Raw genomic sequence first — 13,513 nt, 5'->3', positions numbered from 1 at the left:
GGGAAAGAGATGTCGATTAGAAACTGGTAACAGAATAATCCGGCTCTTAGGATCTCAGCACCACTGCCCACACTGCAGGCTGCAGGATTCATTACTACTACATGCCAGCCTCACTTGAGGTATAGCTTTGTTTTTGTTCTGAAAGTATGGATTTTTGTTGTTGTTGTTGTTTAAATACTCTCTCCCTTAAGGCTTCCCAGGGAGGAGGCTTCATAGGTAATGACTCTTCACTGGGGGCCAGATCAATGCTCTCAGTTTCCAAGCCCGAAAAGTGGTGCCCCAGCAGGCAGCTGCTGCATACAGCACCTGGGACGGAAGACCCCGGCTGTGCTCTTTCTGAGTCTTTAATCGCCAGGAGCTGGGACCCTGTGGGGGACCCTCGCTGGCAGCATTCTCATTGACCTTGGGTAACATGAAGGAACACAGTACTGCAGGATGGTTGCTGCCATTACAGTCAGGAGCTGTGGCTGGGAGGCATTCCTTTTCACTTACATCTTTCAAATTAGGAACACCTTGATCCATTTAGTATTGTCATGGAGACCCTTTTGCTGCAAACCCAGAGCTGGCCCAGGCCCAGGCCCCAAGCTCCCAGGAGCTCCTGTTGCCTGAGGCTTGGCATGCCTGTTCAGCTTTCCTCTTGCTGGATTCTGGGAAAATCCCTAACCTCATATACAACCAGAAGCATGGCTTTTTGACAATCTGGACCATTAGTGTTAAGCAGTTTGGGACCAAGATAACTACAATCACTTTAGAATATAGCCAGAGATCGAGATGTTGAATTAGAGCTCAGACTTCTGAGTGTCAGTATGTACAGCTGCTTTATTTAACACGTTGAGGTTTACCCTCCAAACTGGATTACACCTTTCCTAAACGTTGTTTTGGTTGTTACTAATCATTTTATGGGTATGTTAATAGGCCTTTGTCAGAAATATGTGCTGTTCATTCTGGGCTAATGTAAAATACAATGGGAAAGGACCCAATTTCTGGTAATTATATAGCAGGTTACTGAAGCCCCTTTTGGAGGGCAGTGTGAACACTTTTGACAGGTCAAGTCCACCTTAGAGAGCTCTGGGCATCTTTGGCTTAACCGGTGAGCCCCTGGTGGACTGGCCTCCGCTGTTCTAAAGGCACTTTCCAAGGGGGCTTTCCTGTGTTTTTAATGTTTGCTTTCTCAGACTGTTTACTGCAAACCAAACTCAGTGGGAGAAGGTTTCAAGAGAAACGGCTAAAGTGAAATGGAGATTTATTTGGTGTCTTAATTGAAACAAAGATGAAGGCTTCATTGAAGTAGCGTGTGCTAATTAATTAATATGTAGAAAATATCCTTTTCCTGAGGGGAAAAAGGAAACCTGGATTCTTTTATTACTGGAAAGAACTACTAAATGAAAAATCAGAAAAGAACATTTATTCTTTGAACAGCTCTAGCTGCTTTCCAGTATTGCCTCTGAGGTTTCAAGATGCGGCAAAGAACCAGGTTAATAAGTTCTGTAATCATATTTTTTACCACTTTCTGACTCAAAATCCACTCACAGACATTTCCCCCATTATTTTAGTTCCAGGAAGGGCTCCAAAGGGCAGGAAGAAACTTAGTGAAGTGGAAGAGAAAACCACTGGGCACCCTCAAGCCTGAATCTTCCTGCAGCTGCTAGGCCTTGTGACTAATTCATTCTAGTGCATATATTCTTTTTTAAATGAAATTCAACCCCCCCCCCCACCTCCGCCACACACACACTATATACTCTTCCACTCACAAAACTATTGCCCCTTGGAGCTTCACAGGAGAGGTGCTATGGCAGGGTGGTAACGATTGGATCATGGAGTTAGACAGCTTGTATTTAAATTCTCACTCTTCCACCTACTAGGTATTAGTACTTACTGGGAAATTAACTTACTTGTGCCTCAATTTCCTCATCCATAAAATGAAGGTAATTATATTTTATCCCGTACAGTGTTGTTTTAAATATTATATTGGTTGGTACTTATAAGATGCTTGGAATGCCTGGCACATTCTAAGAATTCATTAAATGTTAACCCTTATTTTTTATTTGCTCATAAAAAGCTTCCAAAGATAGTATCATTCATTTTTCTAAGTCCTTGTTAGTCTGTGTTATAATTTCCTGAGCATTTATAGGAGTTGGAATTAGGCCTTTTCTCTGATTTCTCCCGTGGTACCCTGTGTATGGACTTGATTTTTTTCTAGGGTTTAATTTCTCCTCCTGCAAATGTGTGTATTGAAACCACCTTAATCCAAAAAGGTTTTGCTTCGGTGTATATGTTGCACTGTGTTGTAGAAACACAGTAAACTCATGTTTTGTGTAGATAATTAAAAGAATGAAATGTTCCAGGCAATGAAATATTTTTGTTAGAAGATAGTAAACATTTAAAAAGAATTAGAATGCAGTAAAATACACTTAACCTAATTACACAAGGGAAAATAGCATTATAGAAACAGCAGTCTGGTATTGACCTGGGACTTAATCTTAGCTCTGCCACTTACTGGGTGATGTGCAAGTTGCTTTCTTAACTCTCTGGGTCTCATTGTCTATTGTCATGATCATCACAGTTGTTGTCAATAGCACTGGGGAAGGGTCCGGACACTAACTTTTTGTTCTGATTCTAGCCAACTGGTTATATTGCTTTCCAGTGGTTCTCAATCTTCTGGCACTTTAACTACAGTTCCTCATGTTGTGGTGACCCCCAACCATAAAATTATTTTTGTTGCTACTTCATAACTGTAATGTTGTTACTGTTATGAATCATAATGTAAATATCTGAAATGCAGGATGGTCTTAGGCGACCCCAGTGAAAGGGTTGTTCGACAGCCAAAGGGGTCACGACCCACAGGTTGAGAACCACTGCTTTAGGCAAACCACTTCCCTCTCTGTTTCATGGTTTTCTCATAACATAAGCAGTGATGGCAAACCTATGACACGCGTGTCAGAGGTGACATGCGAACTCATTCTTTTAGTTGATTTTTCTTTGTTAAATGGCATTTAAATATATAAAATAAATATCAAAAATATAAATCTTTGTTTTACTATGGTTGCAACTATCAAAAAATTTCTATATGTGACACGGCTCCAGAGTTAAGTTAGGGTTTTTTTAAATGCTGACACGCCGAGCTCAAAAGGTTCGCCATCACTGACATAAGGTGATTATAATAGACCTTCCTAACCCTATGCATGCTGGCGCTGGAGGTGCCTCAGATGGGTTACAGATGTGTCCATAGGTTGATGCCCTCAGCCCCTGAGGCAGCTATGCAAAATCTGGGGTAGCAGGACTAACTCCCTGTGCTGGACTCCTCAGGGCTGAGCAGCCTTGTTCATTTTTCCCCCCAAACAAAACAAAACAAAACAAACCTTAGCTTTTAGTTTTATTGATCTATTTTGTTGACTTTTTAGCCTCCATGTCTTTCATTTCTACTCTGATCTTTGTTATTTCCTTCCTACTACTAACTTTGGGCTTAGTTTATTCTTTTCTAGTTTTTTAAAGAAAGGTTGCTTTTTTAAGATCCTCATTTTTTCATAATGTATGCGTATATTGCTAGAAACTGTCCTCTTAGGACTGCTTTTGCTGCATCCCATAGTTTTTATATTTGTGTTTTCATTTTCATTTGTCTCATCATCCATATATATACAGAATTTCTCCTTTGATCCATTGTTTGTTCAGGAGCATATTGTTTAATCTCTATGTGTTTGTAAACTTTCCAGTTTTCTTATTGTAATTTATTTCTAATTTCATAGCATATGGTCATAAAAGATGCATGATGAGATTTCAATCTTCTTAAATTTATCAAGATTTGTTTTATGGCCGAACATATGATCTATCCTGGCGAATGTTCCATGTGCACTTGAGAAGAATGCATATTTTGCTGCTGTTGGGTGGAATGCTCTGTAGGTGTCTGTTAAGTCCATCTAGTCCAATGTTTCTTTGTTAATTTTCTGTCTTAATGATCTGTCCATTATTGAAGATGGGGTATTGCTGTCCCCTTCTATTGTTATATTGCTGCCTATTTCTCCCTTTAGGTCTGTTAATATTTGCTATATATATTTAGTTGCTCCTATGTTGAGTGCATACATATTTATAAAAATTATATTTCCTCAATGAATTGATATATTTGTCATTATAAAATCACCTTCTTTGTCTCTTGTTACAATCGTTGGTTTTAAATCTATTTTGTCTGGTGTAAGTATAGTTTCCCCAGCGTGCGCGTGCGCGTGCGTGTGTGTCCATTTGCATGGACTATCTTTTTCCATTCTTTCACTTTCAGTATATATATCCTTAAAGCTGAAGTGAGTTTCCTGTAGGCAGTTTGTAATTGGGTTTTGTTTTTGTTTCATTAAAACATTAAGCTACTCTATGTCTTTTTATTGGCCATCCAGCCATTTAGAAATGAGATCAAGCAACTGCTCTTCACATGGTAGTGGGATTTGGGGTAAAAAACACTTTTGACAAGTACCCTGTACTTTATTATTACAATTTAGCATTTTATGCACAAAAGACATAAATAATAATATATTATTATGGACTTGGCTGCTTACGTAGAGCCACACAGCAGGACTTTTAAAAGACTTTGTTGGAACTGTGAATTATTAGTCATCCCTTTTCTTTTGTTTCCCTGGTAATGTTTGGCCTGTGCCCCTCCTCTCTGCCTTTGTCTCTAGATTTGGGGACTCTATAGCCTCAAATGGGGCATGGTTTTTTATTTGTTTATTTTGAATTATTTTATTCTTTTGCACCCCTATTATTTGTACTTCATGGGTATGGGGGAAGGTTAGACCAAGGCTTAGCACTGTCATGAGAAGAGTTGGGATGGATGATAAGATTGAGAAGATGGCCGAAACCGGTTTGGCTCAGTGGATAGAGCGTCGGCCTGCGGACTGAAAGGTCCCGGGTTCGATTCCGGTCGGGGGCATGTACCTGGGTTGCGGGCACATCCCCAGTAGGAGATGTGCAGGAGGCAGCTGATCGATGTTTCTCTCTCATCGATGTTTCTGGCTCTCTATCTCTCTCCCTTCCTCTCTGTAAAAGTTCAACAAAATATATTTTTTAAAAAAAAAGATCTCTCAGATGCTACATTTTGTTGTTCCCTAAGGCAGTGGAGCTGGTCATACTCGTGTAATTTCAGAGGTACGGAAAACTCCTTTCTTACTAATGGATATGATCCTTTACATTTCATCCCAGGACAAAGATCCCCCTTGGAAATCTTGGTCCCCTTTCAAATACGAACAATTCAATGTGGGGCAAAGCGTGAAGATTAAAATTCTAGATGGCACTGGAAAGGAACTTTACCATCTTCTAGAATAGGGCTTTTCATAATGTGGGTCCCCTGAATTCCTTTCAGGATGTCCATGTTGACATTTACACCAAAGATCCAAAAACAATCTGGCATCTAGTTTGAATAAAGGCAGTTCTATCAAATGACACCAGTTGTTGTGTGTTCTTAATCATTATATACTTGCATCTATCCATACACACGTGCACATGTATGCTAGTTTTATGTAAGAATGTCCTTGAAGCAGTAAAACTTATTAATTTCACTGGATTTTGACCATGAGTATATGTCTTTTTAATCTTCTATATGATAAAATAGGAGGTGCACATAAAGCAGGTCTGAGGATACTAAGGAATGATGGTTGATGGTTGTCTCAGGAAAAAGTACTTTTGTGATTCAGTTGTCAGCTGAACTTGCCACTTTTTTCATGGAACTAATTTTTTCTTGACAACCAACAGACAAAATATGGTTATTCAGACTTCAGTGTTTGGCAGACATTTTCTTAAAAAGAAAAAATGCAGGAAGCCTGCTTCTTTAAGAAAAACAACTGACAGTATTTATTACCAATGATAAAATTTAAGCTTTCAAACAAAAAAATAGAATTTTGGAGAACTCCTATTTGTCACCATGAGCTTGACAGCTTTCCAATATTTGAAGACTTTTCTGATGAGATTGGTGGTAATATTAATGAATATAATGTTTTGATATTATATAATGAAAAGTGTCAAAATGTGGAAGATCTGAATAACTCAGTGTTCCCATATTTTCCGGATGACTAATGCATGATGTTACAAAATAAGAAGGATAGAAAGATCTACTCAAAGAACAATGTGTAACACTGGATTTTAATGTAACAGAGGAGGAGTTCATTGATATGGGTTCAGATTGCACACTGGAGCTAACCGTTAAGAAACCATGTTTGTTGAGTTTAGTATGGCCCCATAGAAGAATATCCACAACTATCATAACAGATGAGTGCAGAAGCAAATTTGACTATGCAGTCCTCACCTGCTCAGCTAGATAGTGAAGAGATCTGAAAAATGCAGTGATGCCTCTTTTCTTACTGAATTAGTTTTGTTTCAGAACATACAGTTATTGTCATAAAAATGTGTTATTTATGTGATATGTAATATAAAATAAATAATTATTTTTCTCAGTTTTTATTTCGAAAATGGCAATTATCAATAGATGTAAGCCACATAAATACGGAGGATTCAATCAATTTGAAGAGTGTGAAGGGGTCCTGAGACCAAAACGTTTGAGAACTGTTGTTCTACACCAACCTCTGACTTTACAAAGAGGTAACTTGAGGCCATAACAGGTGATGTTATCCACCCATATGGGGCCAACTGTGACTAGATCCTATCTCTGAAAACCACTGTTTGCCTTGCTTGTTTCCCTTACTACACTACTACCATGACGACCTTCATATGAACGAGGTGGTCAGCTACTCTCCAATGAGAAAGGTTTGGAAAGTAAGTTATGATGGAGGTCAGCTGAGAAAGCCTTTCTCACAGCCCGGGGAATGAGAGGCCAGGGGAGGCCAAAGGGCCTCTTTCAAGCAGTGGGTGCATCCATCTGGAGATGTGGGCTGAGAACAGATGAGCAGGTTCCAGAGGAGGAACATGAAATATTGCGGACTGCGTGCCTCTTTTCCAGAATACAATGAGCTTTTCCTTATCCCTTGACCTTTCCTCCAGGGAGTTTGCCCGTTGGAAAGTGAACAACTTGGCTCTGGAAAGGAGAGACTTCTTCAGTTTGCCATTGCCTCTTGCCCCAGAGTTTATCCGGAATATCCGCCTCCTGGGAAGGAGACCCAACTTGCAACAGGTTACCGAAAACCTGATCAAAAAGTACGGCACCCATTTCCTACTTTCTGCCACCCTTGGAGGTAAGCAACACCATGATCCTGCGTGAATTGTTGCCAGGTTGTTGAAAATAGCTTTAAAGCCCGCTGAGTATAGCTTCCATACTAGTAGTCTTCCTGCATCTTTAGTTTTTCCTGGCCTATTATTGCCTGAGAATTGTCTCCTTTCTGGTGCCTTTGAGAACAGTATAGCTTCTTAATATCCAAATTCACTCCAGAACATTGCTGTTACCTTCTCAGCATTCTCCTGAGGAGGAGGATAGGATAAAGAGGTTGGGGGACACACAAACTCCCACCAAGCCCTTGCCAGCAGTGGGCGCTCTCAGTTTCCTTTTGACTGAGCCAACCAATCCTGAAGCTTCTCCACATCCCTACATTTGCTGTGGCTACAGTTGCCAGGCCCATGGGCAAAGAGGGAAATGTCTACTGAATCCCTGCCCCCTGCTTCCTCTTTATATAGACGAGTAACCAGACACACCAATTCTAATAATTCTGAGCTGGATGGAGGCTAGAGGCAGAGTTCTCTCTGTCCTGGCAGAAGAAAACAGGATTTATTATAACATTTAGCCCACTGTCTGACGGACAAAAAAAAGAGCTCTCTGAGGGGTCAGGCCAGCTGCCGCATGTTGTCGGTGTTGAGTGTTTGAGTGGAAAGGGCCCTTTAAACTTCTAGGCTTCTGTCCTTTTGGAGGGAGCATACATATCCATGGCAACTTCTCATAAACAACTTAAGAGGAAGAATTTTCTATCCTCCAAGGAGGTAGATGCCTGAGATAGAGATCAAAAGAGGATGTTAAATGGATGAGCTGGATGGCAAGGGGGAGCTCTGGGGAGACATATGGAACTAAGGAAAGGAAGGAGGGCCTCTCAGGTGTGATGTCTGCTGTCCTATGACACAGTCTGTTGAGATTTTTCTAAATATAAGGGACGGGGAAGAGGCCGTCCACAGAAGTAATGGGCTCCTTCTTAGCTCCGTCTATTCTGGCCAAACATTTCATTCTTAATGGTAGGGGAGGAGGGAACAGAAGGCCCCATCAATGAACCCATGTTGTTTGCTATAGGAGAAGAGTCCCTGACCATTTTTGTGGACAAGCGGAAACTGAGCCGAAAGACAGAAGCAGCAGGAAGTGCCCCTACAGTTGGGGGCAGTGGGAACAGCTCAGCCGTGTCCCTGGAGACCCTGCATCAGCTGGCAGCCTCCTACTTCATCGACAGAGAGAGCACCCTGCGGCGGCTGCACCATATCCAGATAGCCACAGGGGCCATCAAGGTAACGGTCTGAGAGGCACTGGGGAGGCTAGAGTCTTAACCAACTCCAAGTCGGCCAGGCCTGACCGATTGAGGGGGAAGGAAGTTTTCTTATAGAAGCATAGTCAAGCCTAAACATGGTCCAGGTCTTCATTCTGCAGCAGTCATGTAGATCTGCTCTGAAGCTGACTCCAGCCGAGGGACTATGACAAAGGGAGACAAGGTCCCTGCTCCCCCAAGGTTACGTTGTAGTAGGGGATAGAGATTATAAATAATTAAATATCAGCAAAGTAATTTCAGATAATGATGAAATTAGAAGAGTCATAAGGTACAGATTTTTCTGGGGTGAGAGAAGGGAGCAGATAATATTCACCAGATTGGTCAGGGGAGGACACCTTTGGTCTATATATGGAGATCTGAATGAAAAGAAACCAACTGTATGTAGATCTGAGGGAAGAGTGTTCAGGCAGAGGGAACAGTAAGTGCTGAGCCCCTGAGGCAGGAACCAGCTTGGTGCTTTGGTGTGGAACACAGAGAAGAGTACTGTGACTACAGTTAGATGAACAAGAAAGGTGCTGGTACAAGATGAGGTTCAGAAGTAGGTTGGAGCCAAATTATGTGGCCATGATAGAGAACTTCAAATAACAATGGAAGACAACCAGAGAGTTTGGAGCAGAGGAGCAATATGACCATACATGTTTGGAAAAGATCAATATTATTGTAACTTTAGTAACTATAACCTCCATCCCACTATCTCTACTTACATCTAGCAGAGTTCGAGGAAAGTTCATATTGTTTTAGAGAAGAGAAGACTAGTGAGAATACTTGAGAATACTGGATTTTTAGAATTCAAAATATAAAATTAGGGTGGCAAATAAGGGTCAGTCTCATCTTATATCCTGCCTTTATCCTACCCAAAATTCATAAGGAAGTCCTGTTTTATTTATTTATTATTCAATAAATATTTTGAACACCTACTATGTGTCAGTCACTCTACTGGATACTGAGAATCCAAGAGTGAACAAAACATATTAAGTCCATGATCTCATGAAGCATAAATTCTAGTAGTGGAGACATAATTAAATAAATATGTCATGTCAAGTGGGATTATTGATATGAAGAAATGAAACCAGGGAAAAGAGGGTAATGGAGACCTGGTGCTTTAGGGCATATCTGTCTAGAGCAGCGGTTCTCAACCTGTGGGTCGCGACCCCTTTGGTGGTCGAATGACCCTTTCACAGGGGTCGCCTAAGACCATCCTGCATATCAGATATTTACATTATGATTCATAACAGTAGCACATTACAGTTATGAAATAGCAAGGAAAATAATTTTATGGTTGGGTCACATGAGGAACTGTATTTAAAGGGCCTGAAGGTTGGAAAGCACTGGTCTAGAGGAATGTTATTTAAGCAGACATTTGAATGAGGTGATGGAGTAAGCCACATGGGCATCTTGAGAGAGAGCATTCTAGATGGCGGGAAGAGCAAATGCAATTGCCCTAAAGTGGGAGTGTTCTCGGTGGAACACCATATGAGGTGGAGTCAAAGAGGGGGTGAAGTGGGAAATGGCCCAAATGATTGTAGGCACAAGATCATGAGCATTACTTATTAGTGACTATTGCAGTGGTCAAGGTGAGAAATCATGGTAGCTTGCTCAGACATAGCTGGCTATAAATAAGCAGTGAGAAGTTGGCAGATTTAGAATGTATTTTGAAGATAGAACCTACAGGACTACTCATGAATTGGAAGAAAGGAATCCAGATTAACAGCAAGATTTTTGGCCTGAGCAACTGGATGAACAGCGATTCCATTTGCTAAGAAAGGATCACCCTGGGGGAGGTGCAGATCTGAAAGGAGTGAATCAAGAGTTTGGTTTTCAACATATCGAACTTGACATTTCTATTAGACATCCAAGTAGAGATGTTCCAAAAACAGGCTTCCAAGGATGGTGGTCCCTTTTGATTATCCAACATGTTCCTCTGAGAGCAAGGTGGACCCTGATCAGCACACACCTCTACTATTGGGCATGGCACATTACGCTACAGCTGTTCACGTGCCCATCTCTGTCTCCCACACCCATCATGACAAGAGGGCTTAGAATAGTGGGACTGCGGAGGGCACACAGTTCAGGGTCCCTTCACAGTATCTGGCATAGTAAGGCCAATCAAATGCTCAATAGGTGACAGTGGGCTGCATGGTTTAGTGAGAAACAAACTGACTCAAGTGAGATTTGGGATTGGGTTTCAGCCTAGATGCTTCCTATCTTTATGAGCTTGAGGAGTCACTGAGCTCCTTGATATGGAGTTACCAATGATTTGACTTACCTAGACCCAGGCTTATATTCAGTTGCTATGGCTACATACTTACTAAAATATTGAAACACTTCCATCCTGGCTGATAAACGGTTTTCACCACAATGCCTTGTGTGCCACCCTAACTATCTCACCCTCCCCTAGACCCTCCAGATGCTCCCCTCGTAGTAACCAAAGGGCTAATGCACCTCAGGAGGCTTCCAGAACCCTATTTTGGCATACCCTGTCCTTCCTGCCACAAATATTGTGAATATTACCCTTGACTCTCGGCTGGAGTGACACCAAATGATATAGTTCACATGAAAACACTTTGTAAACTATAAAGAGCTGACTACATATCCATCCTGCCCATAAGTGTCAGGACGGGATCAGAGGCATGAAGGAGGGGAGGGGGCCTGTTCCTCAGTTGCAACTCACCCTCTATTTAATCAAAGGCTGAGGAAGGACTTGGTGGGGGGTGGCTCGAGATGCTCCGGAGCCCACACAAAGTTCAGGTGGATCCCGAGATGGCAAAAGGAAGTGCTTCTCACAAAGCATCCCAGGAGGGCTTTGTACAAATTGCTCACAGCAGCAGCCTTCGATTCAGTTTGCAGATCTTTTCGGCACACTTGGCGTTGGCCCTGCTCTCCCAAGCAGCCCCACTGCTCACAATTAGAAGCCCATTTTACTCACTCTCAGCTCGGCAGGTGTCCTATCTGGTAGGACAAGAGCAGCCGGAAGTGAAGGGCAAGGGGAGGAGAGTAGGAAGCTAGAATGGTATATATAAAAAACTGGATGTGCTAATGAACCTGAGATCCATCAGGGCGTTCTGATGGCAGGCTGGTCTCTGTCAACAGACCAATTAAGCACACAATTATTTCCCCTTTCTGAAAGCTTATCTGAGACACTCTGAACGTGTGCGCCTGAGTGAACTGCACTTTCCATTACCTCTGTGGGCCCTCTTTATAATCTGCCCGAGCTGCCTGCCTCTTCTACAGAGAGAGGCACAGGGCTCTCTGGACCAACTCTGCAGACTCTAGGACTCCATCACTGGGGGGAGGGGGCATTAGGCCATCCTGCTTATTAAGTCCATGCTTAGGCATTGTCTGCAAGAGCACCCTCTCCAACGCCCTCTCTCCTCCTCCTCACTTGTCTAGGGAGGACAGAGGTGACTCAGAGCAGAATAGCAGTGGGAAGAGCAGTGACTTTGAGATCTAGTAAAATCATAGTGAGCCTTCCTCCCTCTTGGAGAGCAGGCCTGATCATTCCCTCTAACAAGAAATGAGCTTGGGGATCATGGTCATTGTCACTTCCTCATTCCTATCCTTGTGCCACAATTAATAAAGTGAAGCTACTCACACTCGCTCAATGAATTACCTAGCTGATTGTCCTCTGTGGAAATTACCTTTGTTAATAGCAAAGTGAAGGTCAGAAAGACCATCCGAGGCAGCCCAGAATGCTAACAGGATGGTGGGAAGGCAGATGGATGGGTGGTAGGGAGGAAGGCTTACTGGTGGGACTAAGGACAGGAAGGTGGCTGTTCTAGGTTTTCCTCCTTGGGAGTCATCCTGTTCCTACATAAAGTATGTAGCTCCCTCTCTGCCTAGACCTGATGCTGGTGAATGGACCAGCTCAGCGGTGGGTGGGTAGAAAATCCAGTGCAGAACTATGTGACAGTGTGATGCCAGCTTGCCTGGAGTTGGGGAGGGGTAGGTCTTCCAAATACCACACCCACCATCCTACCCAGCCCTTCAACCCAAGCCATTCCATTGGGGCAGGCTTCTCCAGAACAGGTGAGCTAGTCCTTAGTCATGGCTCTTCTTATAGGGATTCTCATACCACATGGATAAAGAAAATTTCACTTGATATAAGGCAATATTCAGCCTTCCAGTTCAGTTTGGCAACTCACCGCTCGCTCACTCACTCACCCAATGCAGCCCTAGGTGCCCACCTACTGAGGGACACAGGCCCATGTATAACAGCCAGAACTTGGGGATTATGGAAACATGTTTCCACTTGTCTATGCATCCTTGTGGCAGTGATTGGGGCTTACACACTGTGAGTTCTGATTGCTCCTTGAATATTTGTTAAATGAAAAAAATAAATGAATGAATAATTAAGTTGGATGAATCCTAGCCCAGCAGGTGACTAGCTGTGTTACCTTGAATAAGTCATTCAAGCTCACTGGCCTTGGCTTCCTAATTTATAATATAAGGGTCCTCCAATCTCAAGGCTATACAGTTTGTTTTGCCCCAGGTTCACATTTGGAGAAAAAGGCAAATCACTAAAAGATGCTGTTTAAAGTAATTGTTTTTAACATTGATGCCATCTAAAGGGGTTTAACTCTATTTTCTGCAGCCTGTTGACATGCCCTCACAGGAGACACAAGGGCACCAAACTGGAGTCTGGGGACTCAAGGGTTAAAATCCTGTTTGGGCTACTCAACAGTGTGGAACCTTGGGGTCCTCCTTTGAAGAGTGACAGTACTGAGATTTATCTCAGAGAGTTACTGTGAAGGTGGAAAAGAATGATATTGGAAGATGAATGGAAAACTGTTGTTCCTATCTTGTCTGGTCTTGTGTCCCATTCATGTACTGTGTCTATCCTTGCCCCTTGGTCTTTGGACCAACTCTGCAGACTCTGGGACTGAGGTATCTCCTTTTCTCTCAGTTCCCTCCCCATTCCATCCCACCCCTACTTATCCTTCAAGACCAATGTCTGGCTCTGGCTCACCTTCTCCATAAAGCCTTCCTTGACTACTTTAAGTTACAAATATCTCTCCTGTCTCTCACCCCACTGTATTTCAAGTCATTATCATACCTCTCACTTG

At 42.5% G+C, this 13,513-nt stretch overlaps 1 protein-coding gene across 1 annotated transcript in view; it reads left to right on the top strand.

Annotated features, from left to right (window-relative positions):
* BRINP2 (bone morphogenetic protein/retinoic acid inducible neural-specific 2) overlaps nt 1-13,513 on the top strand; it is an 87,728-nt gene that overhangs the window by 62,588 nt on the left and 11,627 nt on the right. The window contains exons 3-4 of the mRNA XM_006754523.2: nt 6,976-7,166; nt 8,204-8,412. Of these exons, the coding sequence (XP_006754586.1) occupies nt 6,976-7,166; nt 8,204-8,412 (400 nt within the window). The remainder of the gene's footprint in view (nt 1-6,975; nt 7,167-8,203; nt 8,413-13,513) is intronic.

The sequence above is a fragment of the Myotis davidii genome, unplaced genomic scaffold (assembly GCF_000327345.1).
Source record: "Myotis davidii unplaced genomic scaffold, ASM32734v1 scaffold591, whole genome shotgun sequence".
NCBI lineage: Eukaryota > Metazoa > Chordata > Mammalia > Chiroptera > Vespertilionidae > Myotis > Myotis davidii.
This window is presented reverse-complemented; position numbering and strand designations above follow the sequence as displayed.